We start from the raw sequence: 20688 nt of genomic DNA, 5'->3' as shown, positions 1-20688 counted from the left end.
CGGTACGCAGGGCTCGGGAGAGATGTCTCGCTTTCTGGCCACACAAATGACAGTTCTGTGCCTCAAGCTGCTGAGAGATGGAAGGGCTGATGCTGAGATCCTTTCCACGTGCAAATGCTTTCAGCAGTTCTCGTGATCCTAGTGCCACGGAGAAAGTTTTGGCTGAGAGGCCGTTCTTTCAGGCTCCTGGCCTCGCCGTCAGCGCCCCGGTAGGCAGGCGAGACCGATGGGGGCGTGTGCGCGTCCCCGGCGGGGGGCGTAACCTCTTTTGCCCTTCCTCCCACCCCGCAGCCGCGGCCGCGGCCGCACCGCGAGGTGCGCTGGGAGAGGTAGTTCTCTGTCCGCTGGCTCGGCCGGCCGGCAGCAGGCGGGACGAGCGAGGCGGCCCGGCGGGAGCGGTAGTTCCGCGGGAGGGCAGGCTCCGGGCCGGCCGGCCCGCGCGGGACTACAGCTCCCAGCATGCCCCGCTCTCCCGCGGGAGCGGCGGGGCGAAGCCGGCGCGAGCAGCCAATGGGCGGCGGGCGCTGGGGGGCCGGCGCGGGGCGCTCTGGGAGTGGCGGTTGTTTCAAGATGGCGGAGGCGGCTGCTGGGCCCGGCCGAGGCGTTCGCTGGAGCCGGGACAGTATCCTTCCGTGCGGCCAGGGCACCTCGGGCCGGGCCGTGCCAGGCGCGGCCGGGCGGCCGCCTCTCGGCGCGGGGGGTTCCGGGCGAGGGCCGAGGCCAGCGGTGGTGTGGCGGAGAGAGAGGCAGGAGAGCGGTGAGCTGGGGCGGGGCCCGGGAGGCCTGTCAGGAAAGGCGGCGGGGCGGCTGCGTTGGGATTGTGGTGCGCGGATGGCTGGAGCTGGTGCGAGGCTGTGGACGGGTGGGGTTTAGTGGCCGTGGGACGGGAGATTGGAGGGCTCCGTCCTGAGAGCCTTTCGGTGTTGTACCTTTCCTTAGTTTGTGAACAATGCTGATCACGTCACTACCGCAGAGAAGAGATCAACCCTCACCTCCCTACAATTTCCTTTTAGCTACTTGGAGGGAGTGATCGTGTCTCCTGTGGGCTAAATGCCCCCAGCTCCCTCAGCTGCTCTTCACAGCTTTTCCTTCCACAGGTCAGGTGAGAGCGCGGGCGGCCTCGCAGTAGGCCCGGGCCAGTGAGTGCCGCGGCTGCCAACATCCACCTCTTCTCCTGCAGCCGGTCTCTAGAACTGGTAGCAGACACTTATAGACCAGAGATGGACCTACTGGACACGCTCCCATGAGCCGAGCTACAGCTGGCGAGGTGAGTGCTGAGGGGACGGCGGTATCCTGGGCGAGTTCCTCTGGGCACCCTGTGCCAGGGGCACGTGGGAGAGCTGAGGAGCATCCTTTGGTAGCCTGTACATGGGCAAAGTTGGCAGGGTGGCCTCTGGAAGCCCCCAGCAGTGTGCAGCTGCAATGCTGGTTGCTGGGACGTGGGGGACCACGGTGGGAGGACACCAGGGGGGCAGCTCATCCTGGGCTGGGGGCGAGTGTCCGACACCGGTGGTTCCCAGGGCTTGCAGCAGTTGCTGGCTGAGATCGCCTTCCAGCTCGACCGCTGCATCGTAACAAGAGTCTTCCCAGACCAGCACTACGACTTCACCACAGTCGCCGTCTGCAAGAGGATCGTGGAGGTAGGCTGGTGCTGGGAGCCGGGGAGCTGGGACAGTGCCTGTGGCTACGGCCCGGTGTGCCCCGGTGCCATTTACATTCAGCCAGCCACAGGTGCCGGTGCTGACCGTCCCCTCTCTGCCACAGATGGTCAAGGGCACGGTGCAGGGTACCGTTGATGAGCTGCCGTGCATCGCAGCGATCCAACGCTTCGAGTGCGTGATGGCACAGCTGCGGGAGCTGGGCTATATCCCTGAGGTGCACTTGCCTGTCACCGAGTCCCTCTTAAACCTGTATGGCCACCTGGACAAGTTGCGCCGGTTCTCGGCCAGCATAAACGTGGCCTTCGTGCGCCGCATCGTCAGCCAGGAGGTGCCTCTGGCGATGCGGCCTCACGCCGTGGTGCTGCTCGAGTGCCTGCCTCAGCTGGCACAGGAGGACGGGCAGCCCCTCTTCTGCTGGTGAGTGGCTGTGCCAAGCCGTGAACCCCGTTTTGGCTGCGCCTGCAGCAGCCACCGCCTGGTACCACACCATTAAGCTGTGGATGTCTTAAGCTCTTGTGCTGTGGGCTTCCTTCTAAGCAGCAAAAAGCGTAAGGATGGCAATGCATCTCCTTGGTACTATGATACCATGATAGTGATGAAGAGAGATACCTCCCCAATTGGCCTGATGGAAATGGATCGAGTTCACCATCCACGGTTGGAGATGGGGAGCTGTGATGATCAGACTGTAATCTCCACAAACTTACTAACAGAAAATAGACAAAGAAGTAAAGAGGTCAAAGAAGGTACTCCAGTGTCAGAGACCAGCTCTTTCCAGGACGATGAAGGACAGGCGGACCACTGCTCTTAGGGCAAGTGATAGTTTATTACTTCTTCATAGGCTCTTTTATAGTCAGTACATATCGCAAAGATCATCGGTTCACATCAACAAACAATATGAATATGTGCAGTTTCTATATGCTACAAAACAATCAAGTGTTATTTTACAAAATTTATGATGTTGTTTACCACATACCTTTAATGCATGTTCCGTGACTACAAGACATCTGGTACTGTTACTATCGCTTACTCTGAACACAGAATGTGCTTGGTAAAACCAGGGCTTTGTTCTCATGAAACCAACCCTTTCAGGCAGGTTCCTACGCTTCAAGGAGCCAACCCTTTCAGGCAGGTTCCCAGAAATGATTAACCCTTACCAAGCAAATCCTTTCGAGGGCCATTCTACCCTTTCAGGCAGAGTGGTCTCATCATTTCACCCTTTTTCTTTTTATTCAGTATGTATTGTAGCAGGAACATGTTGTGTAGTCATTAGTTGTAATTTTTTAATTTTTATACTTGATTGTTTTAACATATCATATATTGTACGGAACATGCAAGGCAACGCTACAATCAATACCACTATACATAAAGCTGCTCCTATAAGGCCATAGATTCCTTTATAAAATGAAGATAGTGATGGAAAAGAAGCCTTTAATATGCTAACAAAATCGTGAGCACGTTGGGCAAGAGGTAATTGCAATTCTTCTATATTTTGTAAAGAGAGAATTTCTCCATGCAATTGTTTTAAATTAATTGAAGAGTTGGCGTTATTCCATATTCCTGACAAATGTTTTTGTATTTTAGGCCAATCATAACAAGATTGGTTCCATTGAACTGGTGTCACACAGATGGCTTTATATGCTGCATGACATGACAGTGATTCTTTGATGGCTAAAGCCTGAATTTCTTGACCCATAAGATTAACTGTGTCATATAACGCATTTAATTTTCTTTCAATCTTATCATCCCACAATGCTTGTTCTTTCAAAGTATCAATCATAGTTTCAGAAATATTGTTTATATATTGCGCAGTTTGAATGCTAGTACTTAAAGATATGGCAGCTATGGTAGTAACTGATATGGCGGTTATTATTGCGAGTACTCCTGCTATTATCATACCCACAATTCGTTTTTGCCGTATAAGTGCTTGAGTTACAATAGTTAGCACTTCAGAGCCTTCATCAGCATACCAATCATGTGTTAAATTGACGGGTAAAAACACATATGGTGGCTGTTTTAACATAACAAAGTTCAATATAGAGGAGTTCAAGCAATTAGATAAAACACAATTTGTACAATTTACAGAGTGATCCGTTGTATTTATAATTAGTGTAGTTCCACTCAGAAATACATAAGGTTCTGGTACACATGCTTGAAACCAAATCTCAGTATTGTTGGTAATTCGATGCATTGTTATACCAGATAAAGAAGGTTGCCGAGTTATATTTGCTGCTCGAAAAATAGCTTTATCCATTGCCCCTACAGCTTTCCTTATTTGAGTAAATAGAGTGATATTATTCATTGTCCATATACCTTGATATAGTCCAGCAAGTCGTTGTGATGGACGCCAATCACACAAATTTGTAATATTATTGCAAGTAAGATTGCATGCATGACATAATTTCCAATCTGGAAGGGGTGTGCTTACTCTCCTTCGGGTACAAAGAGGAATGTTAGCAGGGAAATGCGCCTAATATGTCACACTAAAATTTGGATACAACATTTGAGCAGACCAATGCGTTCCATTATAAGTTTGGAAATCATTTCGAGCTGATGGGGTTACCATAATACATCCATTAGTGTTATTTTTACTAAAACAAATAGGTTGAGCAGTGGGATCAAACAAACCAGTGTAATTATACGATACAGAAAACATAACAAGATGTGATAAATCTTCTGGTCCTAAGAAACTAGTGTCATTTGTATAAACCGGAATGTCAACTGGTTCATTCCATGTTACAGGATGAAGTAAAGGAGGAAATGTAACAAATGCCCAATATTGTGTCGCAGAAACTCCCTTGTTTAACATCCATATTATGCTAAGCCAGTAGGCAAAGATTTGCAATGCTGACCAGTAATCAGGATCATGTTGTCGTTGAGGTTGTTGTGATGTCACCATCAGGCGTTGAAGCCTTCTTTGTAGTTCCATCTTTGTTTTTGGCGTGTCGAACGCAACGTTCTGGAATCCACCGGGGCACTGGTTCATCTGTTGGGAAGACACAAACATACCCTCTTCCCCATAATAAAACTGGGTCAGGGCCTCTCATAGATCCATCGATAGGATCTTTCCACAACACTGCAGGTTTCTGCTGAGCTGGGGATTGCCAATGACGATCAGCAGCTGAAAGGCCAGCTGCATCGAGAGTAAAAAAGTTTAAAACAAAAAGAGCATGATTTAACAAAGACAAAGGAGTGTCCTTAATCCCCCATGTCCCCGTTTTTAATTTCTTTAATTGTGTCTTCATAGTAAGGTTAAAGCGTTCAATCATGCCTTGACCCTGTGGATTATAAGGAATCCCTGTTTTATGTATGATAGAAAAATGAGCACAAAATTTTGCAAATTTAGCACTAGTATATGCTGGGCCATTATCTGTCTTGATAGTCTTCAGTATACCTAATATTGAAAAACAGTGTATCACTTGTGCGGCTGATTCTCCCGATAAAGGAGTAGCTACTGCAAAATGAGAAAAGGTATCAAGGGTTACATGGATATAAGAGAGGCGGCCAAAAGAAGGATAATGAGTAACATCCATCTGCCAGAGATCATTAGGTAAAAGACCTCGAGGATTAACTCCATAATGAGGAATTGGTAGAAAAGAAACACACGAAGAACATGTTCGAACAATTTCTCTAGCTTGTTCTCGAGAGATATGACACATACGTTGTAGAGTAGCTGCAGGTAAGTGATGCAGAGAGTGCAAACACTGGGCTTCTGCAACAGTAGCAACAGTAAAACGAGTTAACAAATCAGCCTGATTGTTGCCGTGACTCAAAGGTCCAGGCAATTTAGAGTGACTACGAATGTGTCCTACAAAAAGAGGTGCATCTCTTATTATTAAGAGAGATTGAATCAGACCAAAATATCGTTGTATAAAAGAAACTTTAGAAGCTATGACAGGAACTGTTTCTAAAAATTGTAATGAAGTGACAATGTAACGACTGTCAGAATAGATATTCAAAGGCTCAGAAAATTTCAACAGTGCTTGATAAATAGCATACAACTCAGTCATTTGTGCAGAAACATTCTCTAATTTCCAAACATAATGATCTGTAGGGGTATACAAAGCTGCTTGTCCATTAGATGATCCATCTGTAAAAACAGTCAATGCTTCTGTTATAGGAGCTCCTTTAACAACCCTAGGAAAAGCTAAAGAATGATAGGTAGCAAAACTAAGAATTTTATCAGAAGGGAACTTTTGTGTTATTTCTCCAGGAAAAGCAGCTAAAGCTATAGCAAAATCGTCTACAGTGGCCATCAGCCAAGTAATATGAGCAGGTGTGTATGGAATTCCAATTACTGCTGGTTCTCTCCCAAGATGAGTAATACATAACTTGCGTCCCTGTTTAATTCGTTCTGCTATCTTTTGAAGATATGAAACAAGAACTCCTTTTGCAGAGTGAGATCCGTGTACCCAACACAAAACACCATCCTGATACAGGACTCCTGTAGGAGTCATTACTGTAGGCAAGATATATAAAGAGAAAGACTTTGTTATGTCTGCATATTGTAATTGAGCATTTTCTATGGCTTTTTCAACCAATCGAAGAGCTTGTTTTCCCTCTTCTGTTAACTTGCGAGGAGAAGTAGGATCAGGGTTTCCCTCAAGTATTTTAAAAAGAGGATGCAAATCGGCTGTCGTTAACTTAAGAAAAGATCTGAGCCAATTAATGTCTCCCAAAAGTTTCTGAAAATCATTCAGAGTTGTCAAAGAATTTGTTCGTATGGCAATTTTTTGTGGCATAAAAGATTTAGGATATAGTTGAAACCCCAAATATTGAAAAGGATATGATTTTTGTACTTTTTCTTGTGCTATTTTCAAACCATGTTTAGTTAACATCTGTTCAATATGAGCATAAGCATGTTGCAACTTATCAATAGATGAGGCTGCTAAAAGAATATCATCCATATAATGGATACAAAGAACATCAGGAAATTGTTGTCTAGTCGCTTTTATACTTTCATGAACAAATTTTTGACAAAGAGTAGGACTATTGGCCATTCCTTGAGGCAATACTTTCCATTGGTAGCGTTCCATAGGTTCACTAAAATTTATGGATGGTACGCTAAAAGCAAATCGACATTTGTCATCTGGATGTAAGGGGATAGTGTAAAAACAATCTTTTAAGTCAATAATTATTTTTTCAAAATTTTGAGGAATGGCAATAGGACTGGGTAGACCAGGTTGTAACGCTCCCATGGTACACATTGTTTTATTGACCTCTCTCAAGTCTTGAAGAAGTCGCCATTTTCCCGACTTCTTTTTTATAACAAAAATAGGTGAGTTCCATGGCGATGTGGAAGGTTCTATGTGACCTAATTGTAATTGTTCAGCTACTAATTGACGAGCAGCTTGCAACTTTTCTTTAGTTAAAGGCCATTGATCAACCCAAACAGGTTGATCTGATTTCCAACAGATTTTATCTGCATGCATAGTCACTAATAAATTTATCAGACTAACTGCTAGGCGTATAGAGGTATGCGCCCATTTGCATTAAAATATCTCGGCCCCACAGGTTAAGGGGTAAACTCTCTAGTACATATGGCTGAATAGTACCAGAGTGTCCCTCCTTATCTGTCCAATGTAATGACTTACAGCTTTGAAGAGGCAAATTTGCAACTCCAATTCCTTTTAGATCAGCTGAAGCATGCTGTAAAGGCCATTCTTTTGGCCATTGTTTTAAAGTCATTACCGATACATCTGCTCCGGTGTCCAAAAGTCCCGTAAAAACTCTATCGTTAATAGTTAACTGAAGTTCAGGTCTCTGATGATTGATGGGCTGTAAAAGATAAACGTCAGTAGATCCAAAACCGCCTGTTCCCCGAATGCGGGAATCAGCTTTTCCTATAGATGAAACATAAGGAATTAAAAGCAACTGTGCAATCTTTGTTCCTGCAGGTAGATTAAAGACAGAAGTTTCAGATTGTAACATAACTTTTAACTCTCCTTCATAATCACAATCAATTAGGCCTGGTATAACTCGCAATCCTTTCATGCTCAGACTGCTTCGTCCCAAGACCAAACCGCATGTTCCTGCAGGTAGCGGGCCATATATCCCTGTTGGGATGGCTTGTGCCCCCATCTCAGGTGTTAATACGAAGTGGGAGGAGGAACACAGGTCCAGTCCGGCACTGTGACTGGTGGCTCGGCAGAGTTGTGAAACGGATTGTTTGGCTGGTGTTCCGAGGTTTGCACCTGCACAGGGTACATCCCCTGTTTGTTTGGGTGGGCCCGGGGCAAGCCCATTGAGAAGTTTCCCGGCTGTATCAAAGAATTTCTGTTCTTATCATATTTAGATCGGCATTCATTAGCCCAATGATTACCCTTTTTGCATTTCGGACATAAACCTGGATTTTTTCCATTATTATTTGGAATCTTTTTATTAGGACATTGACGTACTTGATGCCCCATTTGTCCGCAATGAAAACAGCTACCAGGAGGGCCTGCAACCCTTCTGTTTTTCTTAAATTGCATTGCAGCTAAAACTTGCTCAACAGGTTTGCCCTGTTGTGCTGCGGCAGTGACTATGCCTTGAATATACCCAGAGCTAACATCAGAACATAATCTGATATAGTCATTTAATGTTGATTTATTTTTCCAAGGTCTTAATATGGATTGACAGATATTATTAGCATTTTCAAAAGCTAATTCCTTAACTAAAATCATTGCTGAATCAGTATCTTGTATGAGCCTAGATGAAGTTTGTAACAAACGAGATACAAAATCATGATAAGGTTCGTCTGGTCCCTGTCGGACTTTAGTTAATTCTTCCCTAGATGTTCCATGTCTAGGTAATCCCTTCCAGGCTTTTAAACCAATCTCTCTAATGGCATCGTATGCTGCGGCAGGATAAGCTAGTTGTTGTGCTAAATCAACATGCGGTCCTGTACCAGCCAACATTTCATGAGTAATTCCTTGCTGGCGAAAATGTGGTTTTTGAGAATAATCATAACAAGAATCTACAAAATCCATGAGCCATAGCAAATATTCTCCTCCTGTTAGGGTAGCTTTAGCTAAACCTTTCCAGTCCCAAGGAGGAAGGACCTCAGCTGCAATTGTTTCTAAAATAGCAATAGTATATGGTGCGGTTGCACCATATTGAGCAGCAGCTGTTTTTAATTCTTTAAGATTGGAAAAAGAAATAGCAATATGAGTAGCAATTCTAAGGTTAGCCTGATTAGGATGGGGAGTATATGTTATAGGATATGCATGCAACATCTTAGAAAATCCGCCAACGTCTTCTCCTTGTTGTCTAGCCTGCATCAAAGTTAATTGTAAAGGAGAATGGGGTGACAATTGATGATAAATATCAGGTGGAGGAGGGCGCTTACCAGCTTCTATTGCTGGCAAAACTATAGGTTCTCTTTTTTGGTGTTTTTTAGGCACAAAAGGTGTTTGAACAAAAATCTCATCACTATCGTGGTGATATTGAGCAGCCTCTTTTTCTAATTCAGCTTCCTCATCGGAAGATAATTCTTCAGATAATTCTATAGTTTTCAAGGTACTTTTGCTTTGTTTTAATGGTCGGCATTTTTTACCTCCCGTATTTGAGTACATAAGAAAGGGATTTTTAAAATTAGATTCCTGAATATCTTTTTGTTCATTATTGATTATTGATGGATATTCCGGTGGAGCAGAGGGTTGTGAATCAGGATTAGTAAGAGCAGAAGGTTTTAAACCTGAATCCGCTGAACGAGATCGAGGACGTGTTTGTCGTTGCCATTTATCATATTCAGTATCACCTTGTAAACATTCTTTAATTAAAGTCCATAAAGGAAAAGCATCTTGTCGTGGTTTGGCCCAGCTAGCACAACAGCACCACGACAGTTACTCGCTCGATGCCCCCATTCACCCCTACCCTCGTTAGCATGGCAGAGGCCCCAGTGAAATGGGAGTAAAAAGATCACCAAGGTTGTTGTGGATTGAGACAAGGGCAGGGAGGGCTCATTGCCAATTATGGTTCTGGGCAAAACAGACTCCAGTACTCAACTTAGAGAGGAAAGTAGGAAAGTTTATTCTACAAGAAACAGAACAGAATAAAAGCAAAAAGGGAGTAGGATGATGAGAAAATTACAACCAGCACTTTAAGATCTCCCTCCCCCATCCCTCCTTTCTTCCCGGGCCCAGCTCACTGCTCCCGATATCTCTACCTCCTCCCCCCGCAACGGCTCAGGGGGGCAGGGAGTGGGGGATGTGGTCAGTCTCTCACAGATGGGCTTTGCCGCTTCTGTCTTCTCAGATGAGGACGACTCCTGGCATTCTTCCCCTGCTCCAACACGGGGTTCCTCCCCCGGAACACAATCCTTAACAAACTTCTCTGGTGTGGGTTGTTCCCAGCAGCTGCGGCTTCTGCCGATACAGGTTCCCTCTCTCGGGACAAGGCCTCTTCTGGGCCTAAGTTTAATGAGCTGCTTTGTCGTGGGTTCCTCCCCACAGTTGCAGCTGTGGATATTGGGTCCCTTTCTCGGGACAGGGCCTGCTCCGGCCATAGTGATAAAGGGCCCCTCCTTCGGGACAAGGCCTCCTCCGGCCAAAATCACTGTCCCTGGCTCAGGGCCTTTAATGAAGTGAATCGCTGCCCCTGGTCCGGGGTCAGCTTTAGAAAAATGAGTCTCTGCCCCTGATGCGGGCTCATTAGTAAAATGAGTCTCTCCCGCTGATGTGGGGTCTTTAAAGAAATGAAAATAAATCTCAGCTTCACCAGTTCTCTCCATAGAATGCAGGGGAGTCTCTGCTCCGGCACACCTCCTCCCTTTCATCACTGACCTTGGAGTCCGCATGGTTGTTTCTCTCACCGTTCCTACTCCTTGCACCACCACCAGCCAGAAGAAGAGAAGAAGAAGGGGCAGAAGCAAGAAGGAAGATGGAGGAAGACACCTCCCCTTCCGGCTTCTTCTTAAAAAGTGATCGTGGAGGCGTCTAATTGGCTCAGCCCCAGAAGTGAGCCTTTTCTGAGCTGGGGAGAGTTGTGAGCAACTTCTTGCAGGAGCCATCTTTGCAGCCCCTTCCCCCTTACCAGAAAAGGCTGTCATGTCAAACCATGACACATCTATAGGGATCTTATCAGGGCCATTAGCAGCATAATAGCCTTTAATGTTTTCACCGACCCTGTTCCATGTTTCTAAATTAATAGTGCCTTTATTCAGAAACCAAGGACACACAGTGTCTATAAATTCTAAAAATCCACCCACCTGCTTGGTGGTTACAGATATATTTCGACTTTTTAACAATGTCTTAACCATAGCTACAAACAGCTGTCTTTCCGTACTATGTACATGTCCCATATTTTAAATTGTAAATGCTGAATATGAGGGAGCCCTACCGTTGAGTCACGAGGTTCAGTCTGGACCCCCTTGCTTTCTAAGACACCTTATAGAAAGGGCTTAGGTGCGGCTGGATCCAGACTTAGTCTCAGACTTGGTCAACGGAAAATCTAAGACACAAAAGGGATTTTTGTTTTTATTTTACTGAGATAAATTTCTACTTTCTTATATTTTACACCTTCCTAGTAGTTCTGCCCCCCTTTATTTCCCCTTTTCCTTACTGCGGTTCTGTTGATTCGGAGGCAGCTCACCCTGGTCAAAGGCAACCGAGTTTCCCGGGTTTTCGGCACCATTTGTCAGAGACCAGCTCTTTCCAGGACGATGAAGGACAGGCGGACCACTGCTCTTAGGGCAAGTGATAGTTTATTACTTCTTCATAGGCTCTTTTATAGTCAGTACATATCGCAAAGATCATCGGTTCACATCAACAAACAATATGAATATGTGCAGTTTCTATATGCTACAAAACAATCAAGTATTATTTTACAAAATTTATGATGTTGTTTACCACATACCTTTAATGCATGTTCCGTGACTACAAGACATCTGGTACTGTTACTATCGCTTACTCTGAACACAGAATATGCTTGGTAAAACCAGGGCTTTGTTCTCATGAAACCAACCCTTTCAGGCAGGTTCCTACGCTTCAAGGAGCCAACCCTTTCAGGCAGGTTCCTACGCTTCAAGGAGCCAACCCTTTCAGGCAGGTTCCCAGAAACGATTAACCCTTACCAAGCAAATCCTTTCGAAGGCCATTCTACCCTTTCAGGCAGAGTGGTCTCATCACTCCAGGACCCCTGTAAAAAGTAAATTTAATCAACATTCTGATGCAGAAAGCTGGTTTTGTTCTTTAAAACATTTGCTTCAAATCTTTTATTTCAACCCTTTGACCACCTTCGGGTCATTAGGTAGGCTCCCTTGCTCTATTTTGGGAAAGACAGTAGTCTCAGCTGTTTCGCCTTTCTGTTTTACTCTCTGACCTCGGTATTTTTCTCTTGCATTTGCTCACTGCATCTCGCCTGGTGATGTTTGGTTTGAACTCGTATGTTTAGCTCATTACTAAATCAGCTTTTGATACGGTAATGGAGAGAAGCTGATATTGCCAATGTTAACACCCAGGCCGTGTCAGGCCTGTATTCAAATGGATATGTCCTTGGAGCAGAGACCATCCCATGCTGCTTTGTAGGTTAGACTGGGTAGTGCACCAAACATGCTCCCAGGAAGGACAAGGCTTTCCTTTACTGCTGTTGCCTTTGGGACACGTGTATCTATCTTTACTGTTCAGCTGCTTTGGAATCCACACAAAAATAGTAGACAAGCATCAATTCCTAGCCTTTCTCAGAGTTTTCTTCCAGGCACGTTTGGCCAGAGCTTCACTGGATATTGGTCCTTAGCGCTTCAATTTGTTTCCCGAATTCACTATTATGACACCCTCCTTCATTTCTGCCAAGTGGTTCTCTTTTTCTCTCATGCTCCCCAAACCTGTGAGGTTTCTTCTATGACAAATAAACATCAATCCAATCCCAAGTGGATTTTTTGCTGCCATCACTTTAATACCTGCTTCATTAATTCTCCGTGTACCAATTCTCTTCCTTTGCTACTGATGGAGCCTCTTTCTTCCCACTTTTTCCAGAAGCGTGGACCACTCCAAAGGCATACCTTGAATCAGGAGAAGTTGTTCCTTCTTTCCCTTCTAACGGTGGTAAGGCTCTGGGGAAGGCATCTAATTCACATGTCCGGGCTGACCAGCTATTTGGTAACGGCCCTGCTTCCTTTGTCTCTTGACTCATCCCTTGAACAACTGCACAGCCACTGTGCCTTTTGCCTTGAGTCACTCCCAAGGAACCTGGTCTTTAGGGCTCGAGGAAACGGGCTGCAGTTGCACCAGGGCAGGTTTGGATTAGAAGTCAGGAAGAGTCCCCATCCCTAGGGAGATTCAAAAGACACATGGAGGAGGTGCTGAGGGATGCGGCTTTGATTCATCGGTAGATACGTTTTAAGTCATGGAAGCTTGCTTATTAAAACTTACAATATCAGTTAGCAAATCGCACATATGGTTTTATGAAATTGCTAGCCTTGTAAGCACACCAACAGAGCTGTTAGAAAGACACAGCTCTTTCTTGTAACATAACTATTGCTCAGCGCTGATAGTTTCAAGGCTGGTATGTACCTAAACAAGATTATTATGGCAAAGCTATTACGTTACTTCTACACTTGACTATATGGACGTTGTATTCCACTGACAATTACAAGGCCTGCCTAGCCCTAAACAAAACTGTTATCTGGGATGGCAGAGGTTTCAGGCCAGTTTTCATCCTGCCCAAGGACCCAGGAGTAAAGATACAGCACAGGGAAAGTTTGGATCTTAATCCAACAGCGATTCCTCATGACCACCGAAGGAAGCAAGAGGACCCCGGAAGAAGCATGACAGAGGTGCAACTGGGGCAGAGCAAGGTGGGACTATGGGTGGGCCCTTTCCTGGACATGTGATGAATATTCATATTTGCTGGAAATAGAAACTGAAAATCCAAAGGCTGGTGTGTGCATATTTGGTGGAGAAATCCCCCATGTTCCCCAGCGCTGCAATACAGAATCCCCGCTCAACAGTCACATTGGCTATCAAGTCCTGACTGGCTGCTTCACGGCATCAGTTTAGTTCAGGGGTGGGCCTGGCAGGGTGAGGTTAGTGCTTGGACTCGGTGATCTTCAAGGTCTTTTCCAACCGCAATGAGCCTGTGGCATTCTGTGAACCAGCGATAAATAGGCGGGGGCCTGCGTGTGAAGGTGTTTCTTTGAAATCAACTCACACTTTAGTGTGATACTCTCTTCTGTCTAAGCAATGGTGTTCAAGGTCCTCACATCCCATGTCTCCCTTCCAGAGGAAAGTGGCCGGATTAAGGCACGAGCCGGAGGCCACGACTAAATGCCCTTTTTCTCTTAACGTTGCTTCGCATTTTCAGATTCTACAGTGGGTTTGCCACTGTAGTGAGAAATCCCCCACCTTCTAAGGACTTTGCTAGAGACTGTAAATTACACCCTATAGATTATCCACTCTCTAGAGACTACAAGTTACTGCAGTGGGCTGGGGTTTGCATTGCTATATGGTGCCACACAAGTGTTCACAGATCCAGACAGAAAAGCAAAAGGATCCAATTACAAATCAGCAAACACGGGACTTTCAGAGCCAAACCTTTCTTGCCATGTCTTGCAGGCGCACATCACACCCCCAGCCCCCCCAACAAAAAGTTGATATGGCAACTTCACATCTGCATACAGTTAAGATCACGTGGACACTTTTGGTTTTAAAATTCATAGGAAGATGTTCTCGAACTGCAATTTGTAGCAGCGGTACGCAGGGCTCGGGAGAGATGTCTCGCTTTCTAGCCAGACAAATGACAGTTCTGTGCCTCAAGCTGCTGAGAGATGGAAGGGCTGATGCTGAGATCCTTTCCACGTGCAAATACTTTCAGCAATTCTCGTGATCCTAGTGCCATGGGGAAATTTAACGTTGCCTCACATTTTCCGATTCTGCAGTGGGTTAGCCAGAGCTCCTGGTGGGACCCTAACTTACGAGCCCCCTGACCTGCCGATCGGATTTTACTGAGCTGTGCCTCAGCATGGCTGGCAGCGTGGCTGAGCACTGGCGTCACGTCCTTTCCGCAGCGGCCGGGACTCTGCCAGTGAGAGGAACTTCCCATGAGCCGGTACTGGGCACGCGGCAGTGACGGGGCGGCTCTAAAAGCGGGAGCGGCGGCGGGGCGGGGCAGCGTTGCGATGTGAGAGGAGCTTCGGCGCGGCTGAGCAGGCAGGGTGTGGAGACGCTGTGCGCTCGTGCTGGTGGCTGTTGGAACTTATCTTGGGTTTCCTTTTTTTATTCTTCTCCTCCCCCCACCCCCTTGTGGTTACGTTACTGTTTGTTGTGGGTGAAGGGCTTTAGCACTTTGCTCCTTTTCGTGGCTTAATTCAATTCCCGAGAACACGTGAAAGCTCACGACGACAACGTGTTGGATTGAACGTGACTTAGGAGTTAAGCCCAGCCGCCCCCAGCCACCCAGAGTTATCTGAGGTCAGTGGGAAAGCAAGGGTGTTTAACTGCTGTCAAATTCATTGCAACAGGGAGTCCCGACGGTTAGTAATGACGGCAGCCTTTCGCCTTGCTTCGACTCGGAGCAGTCTCTCTTTAAATGCCCTGCTTTACCTCAGTGACAACACGCTGCTCGGTCCCCACTCGGCTCTCCCCTCTGCCCTCATCTCCGTGTGGCGTGGCACCGGAGGCTGTGGCTGCCGGCACCAACGGCCTGCGCCTCTCCGGAGGGTCTGACACCGCGGCCACCGACAGCCTCGAGTCACGGTCGCACTCTGTCTGGGGCCGCCACTCACTTGCCGTGCCGCGGGCTCAGCCGCGGGAGCTCGGCAGCCGGGCCCTAATTCGCTGTGGCCCGGCCACGTTCGATGGCCACCTGCCGCGCTCTTCTCCTGGGGCTATGGCAGACGGGGTCCAAAGCCACCCTGATAGCCCGGGCTCCCAGCTGGGTGCCAGGGGACCATGTGGGCAGGAGGCTGGGTGGCAGCGGGCAGGGACCCGCGGATGACTGCGCTGCCGGAGCTTCACGTTGCCCGGGGAAGGGCCCGGTGCGGTTTTCTCAGGGCTGTAAGCGCTTGCGTGCCGGCGCTGTCGGAGCGGGCAGGAGGTGGCCGGTGCGGGTGAGGAAAGGAAGGTGGAGCGAGGAAGGGTCGCAGGCCCCGCTGGTAGCGCATCGAGGCTGAGCCGCGCTGCTTCGAGCCGCCACGGCGCTGCCAGGCTGCGGTACCGAGGAAGCGGGGGCAGGTCCCGGGCCGCCGGGGTTCCCGCCGAGCCCCGCCGTGCACTGGCACCCGGCCCTGGGCTGCGGGAGGAGGCTCGGCTGTGCCCAGGGGGGCACGGCGGGATCGGCGCCACCGCCCCGCGCCCAGCCGAGGCCGTTGTGTCTGCAGCAGAGGGACAGCGGGTCTGTCGGCGTGGCGTGGCCGCGGTACAGCGAGGCCCAGCGGGGGCCGCTGCAGCGGGTGGTTCCCGTGCGGGGCAGGTCGGCCCCAAGCTGCTCTGCTTGCTGCTGCCGCTTCTCCGTCCCGCTGCCGCCGGGGGTTGATTTCTTCTCCCCTGTCATGAATGAACGGTCAAGAGGAAAGAGCTTAGTGTTGTGACAGAGGAGGATTTGATGAGAGATGACGAAGAGCTTTCTTTTCTCCTTGTAGGCTGATTGGATGCTGGCGTGAGCTGCCCACAGGCAGGTGGAGGAGTTCCTATCTCTGGAAGGATTTCAAAGCTGTAGAGCTGAGATGCTGAGGCACGTGGCTTGGCATTGTGAGGTGAGGGCTTGGCGGTGGTACCCTTCCCCAGCTCAGGTGAGAGCAGTGTGCCTGGGCTGGTGGGTGCCACAGCTGCCAACATCCACCCCTCCTCCTGCAGCTGGCCCCTGGGACTGGGAGCTGACACTTACAAACCAGAGCTGGACCTCCAGAGCCTGCTCTTTGGAGCCGAGCTACAGCTGGCAAGGTGAGTGCCGGGGGACGGTGGGATCCTGGGCGACTGCCTCTGGGCACCGGGGAGCATCCTTTGGTAGCCTATACACGGGCAAAGCTGGCAGGGCGGCCTGCGGAAGGTTGCTGGGAGGTGTGTGAGAGGGGCACGGGGGGAGGACAGTGGGGGGGCAGTGCTGGGCCCATCCCGGGCTGGGGGTGAGTGTCCAACGCTGGGGGTTCCCGCAGAGAACTGGCAGCCGGGATGGCAGCAGCTGCTGGCTCAGATCGCTTTCCAGTTCAACCAACGCATTGTAACCAGAGTCTCCCTACACCACCACCACCACAACACCACGGCCACCGTCCCTGGAGAGGATGGTGGAGGTAGGCTGGTGCTGCAAGCCAAGGAGCCAGGCATAATGCCCATGGCCATGGCCTGGTGCGCCCCGGTGCCCCTTGCACTTGGCACCTACGGGTGCTGGTGCTGACCAGCCCCTCTCTGCCACAGATGATCGAGGGCACCGTTCTGTCGATGACCTGTGGTGCGTCGCCACAATCTGACACTTCAAGTGCGTGACGGTGCAGTTGTGGGAGCTGGGCCATGTGCCCGAAGTGTATTCTCCTGTGGTCAAGTCCCTCATCAACTCATACGGCTGCCTGGACGATTCGCTCCGGTTCTCAGCCAGCACAAGCGCGGCCTTCGTACACCGCATCGTCAAGGAGGAGGTGCCTCTGGCGATCCGACCACATGCCATGGGGCTGCTCGAGTGCCTGCTGCAGCTGGCACGGGAGGACGGCAGCCCCTCCTGGTGGTGAGCAGCTGTGCACCGACTCGATTCTACGAGAGAATAGTGATAGTGATTAAGAGAGATAAGTCACCAATTGTGATACTCTTATCTAAAGGACAGTGCAGTAAAGTCTATTTACTTTCGTTTCTTTTGAAATTCTTATCACATGTCTTATATTTTTAGCCAGGATGCGACAATTCACATTCATCTACTTTATTGTTACAGACCCTCTTGAAGTCATCCTAAGCTTACACGCTTTTGCTTTTCCATTAAATGAATCTCATTCGTGTCAGTTTTCTTTCTTTCCAGGCAAAAATCAATTTTACGTACATCTTATGTTGGGGCCTGGGCTATAATGAATGTTATGGAGTCAGTCAGAAACAGAGAAAGTCTGCAGTTTGTATTTGAATTGCCTTCTACAGCAAAAAAGAACAGAAAGGAATGCCTATGTGATAGCAAGCTTGAGCCAGGGGAAAACCAAAACAGCAGATTGTAACAGAAACAAGGTCAAAGCAAGAAGATAGGACAGGACATTAAAGTAAGCATTGTTAGAAGACTGAATAGAGCATTCAATTTAGCATTATATGATTGATTGTACTTGACTAATAAATTGTAACATATGGAACTAACAATAATATAACGTTAACTAAATGTAAGGTAAGCATAACCATAGTGTGAGAGAAAACTAACTGAAGGCCGAACAGATGGGGTGATATTTTAGACACAATAAGGCTGATGTTTTAAGCACAATAAGGATGGTGTTTTTACACAATGAGGTTGGTGTTTAAGTTGTTACAAAAAGGAAACTTTGAGGCCTTATGCGTAGCGCGTGATGCTTAGTATTAACTTTCTGCCATGAATTGTAGCACGTACACAGCATTTGAAAAAGGTATATAAGTGATGATTATGTGACAGTAAATTGGAGCTGATGCACATCATATTGGTGTCTGGTCACTCCCGTTTCACGCAACAAAGAAGAAGAACCCCTGCACAAAGAAAAAAGAACCCTGCAATCTTAACTTGAACTTCAGATTCTATCCTGAACACAGGATAGAAACACAAAAAGGGGGTTAAAACCTTTCCTCCACCCTCACCCATTGGGTATAAAACATTTCACACAGACACACTGGCTGTAGAAGCTGTAAAGATAGCGGGGGAGGATGGGAGTGGGGAGATGCAGAGACTGGCTCAGTGCGTGCCTTCAGTCCTTTTCTGCTAGAGTCTGATAAGTGTTGAACTTCTCAGCAGAAAAGCTTGCTATTGCAAGATAACAATCTGATTTCCCCAATCTCATAGTTGCAATTCTATGTAAGAGTGTTTTAACCACACTTTCTCCTTTCCTTTGTTTTGATATGCTGTTAACAAATTCGAGTCCCATCTTGCTGAGCCCACCACTTCTTTGGGATATGTTATAATACATGGAGCGGCTCGGTGTTTTTCAGCCCATCTTTTTACTGTGTGCATGGGTTTTTGTCTTTAGTCCACTGAAGAGGTAGCAAACTGGAGGGGAAGCGGGGGCTTGTTTCTTTGTTTTCTTTCATTCTGGAATGTTCAGTGGAAGCTGCACATCTTGTTTCCATTTAAAAAGTGACATTTTCAACAATCCTTTCCCTGACACTGAATTTTCTTTTGCTAAACCAGGAGGAGGCTGGGAAAGACACAGACACCAGCACAAAGGCTAGTCTCACTTTATTTCATACTTCAGAATGTCACTGAAAACAAGACCACTGTGTGTTTGGCCACGACAAAAAGCTCACTTTGTAGGAACAAATGGGGAGCTATGGGGGTGATTGTGGGAGGTGTGGGGAGATGGGTCTGCAGCCAGGACTAGGATGCTGGGTGAGGTGACCCCTCTTCTCCCCCCAGGAGCAGCAGCCCCCTGGGTGCTCTGGCACAGGCTGCCTGAATCCCCTAGGCTTGAAGACCCCCAGCCTTGGGAAACCCACACCAGCAGCTCTCAGGCATGAGCAAGAATAAGGCTGGTGGGTCTCCTCACCAAATGTCCTGCTGTCTCCCTCAGCCCTTAGCAGAGGACACAGGTGACAAGGGAAGGGCTTGAGTCCCACACTCCATGTCTGGAGGGAGGCTGAAGGGGCGCCAGGTCCTTGGAGAAGGTTGCTGTAGTGCTCTGTGTGGCTCTGCCCCATGTCATATCTCTCAGCCAGTGAGCACCCCAAGCTGCCTCTCCCAAGGCCCTGCCAGCGAGTAGGCTGTGGTTCACAAGGAACTGGGAGCGAGCATGGCCAGGACAGTTGTCCCCAGCTAGCAAGCAGCCAAAGGGGTAAGATGTCATGGCCAGTACAGAAACTGTGGAGTTGCCTGGGAGTGCAGGTCGCTGCTGGGGTGTTGGGCAGCGGCTGGGAAGCAATTACGATGTGCATCTCTTGCTTTTGGTTGTGTTCTTCATTGTCTGTGCTTTCTTCCACATTCAATACTATTGTCAAAGAACATTTTTGCCTCCCTGTCCTGCAGCTTGCCATGGGTGAGCGATGTGAGGTTGAGGGCTCCTGGGGGGTTGGCTGCTTCCCCAGAGGTCTCTGTCAGAGCGTGCAGGTACTTTGTCACAGGCCGTAGCTGCCCATGTTGAGTCCTACTGCCAGACGTGAGATCGCTGTCTGTGCTTGAGCAGGAGCCGTTTGTGGGCTCTCAAAGCTGCACAGAGGTAGGTGCCTGTGAAGAGAGGAAGCTGCCGAGGCCCCAGCAGGTGTCAGCTCTGGCTTCTGCAGTACAGGAAAAAAGAAACCACTTACTTTTCTCGCAGAAGTGGCAGACCTTTCTGGAAAGAGCTGAGGTGTTAGAACAGTGCTGTGCTCCTGGAGGAGGGCTACATCAGCTCAAAAGCTGCTTCAGAAAATCACAGCATGATCCCAGAAACAGCCCATTTCCAGGCCCAGTCCTGTACCATGTGTCAGTGCTGCAGTGACACTCTGCCCTGAGCTTAAGCTGTGCCACTCTGTCCTGCTCCCTTTGAGTCTCCACCCCCCTCTCCTAACACATAGCCTTCCAGTGCAGGCAGATCCAATGGAGAAAACTGGGAAATTTATTCCCCAGTTCACACTTTCAAGGGTTTTTGTTTGAGTTTTTTTTCATGTGTGTGTTTTTATGGCCGGGCAGGTTCTACCTCCACATGAGGTCGCTAAAAGCGAAGAGCCAGAGCACAGATGTGATGCTGCCGTGGCAAGAACTGACCCCAGGAACACTAAAAATCCTCGTGCACCTACTTGCTTTCATCCAGGTAAACCTCAGAAATGTTTGCCAAGTGGCAGTGGCCTTGTGTCACAACTGAGCGATTTCTTTTAGTAAGTGGAAAATCCTTTTTTTCCCCCCTTCCTCTTTGTTTTTTCCTTCCGTGGGGGGACTGTTGTAGCTGTGCCCATGTTGCAGCAGTGGCAGCGGGTTAGTCAGGCTTTCCGGGGCGCAG

The 20688-nt window shown here is 48.2% G+C and overlaps 1 protein-coding gene across 4 annotated transcripts; it reads left to right on the top strand.

Annotated features, from left to right (window-relative positions):
- Positions 1-578: 578 nt before the first annotated feature.
- On the top strand, positions 579-18415 carry LOC104564147 (speriolin-like). 4 transcript variants are annotated; one of them, XR_009820877.1, is made up of 5 exons: positions 579-757; positions 1098-1267; positions 16216-16329; positions 16430-16516; positions 16988-18415. XR_009820877.1 is itself a non-coding variant. In XM_062018530.1 (5 exons), the coding sequence occupies exons 2-5, from the start codon at positions 1244-1246 to the stop codon at positions 2467-2469; spliced, it is 726 nt and encodes a 241-aa protein (XP_061874514.1). In that variant the 5' UTR covers positions 579-757; positions 1098-1243; the 3' UTR covers positions 2470-2746. The 4 variants fall into 4 exon arrangements, 2 of the variants coding, with proteins under 2 accessions (XP_061874514.1, XP_061874515.1); XR_009820878.1 differs by lacking the exon at positions 16988-18415 and adding an exon at positions 16729-16827; XM_062018530.1 differs by lacking the exons at positions 16216-16329; positions 16430-16516; positions 16988-18415 and adding exons at positions 1521-1640; positions 1765-2078; positions 2202-2746.
- Positions 18416-20688: the final 2273 nt, after the last annotated feature.

This window comes from Colius striatus, chromosome Z (genome assembly GCF_028858725.1).
Source record: "Colius striatus isolate bColStr4 chromosome Z, bColStr4.1.hap1, whole genome shotgun sequence".
Lineage (NCBI taxonomy): Eukaryota > Metazoa > Chordata > Aves > Coliiformes > Coliidae > Colius > Colius striatus.
The sequence above is the reverse complement of the archived record's forward strand: the minus strand, read 5'-3'. Positions and strand labels throughout refer to the sequence as shown.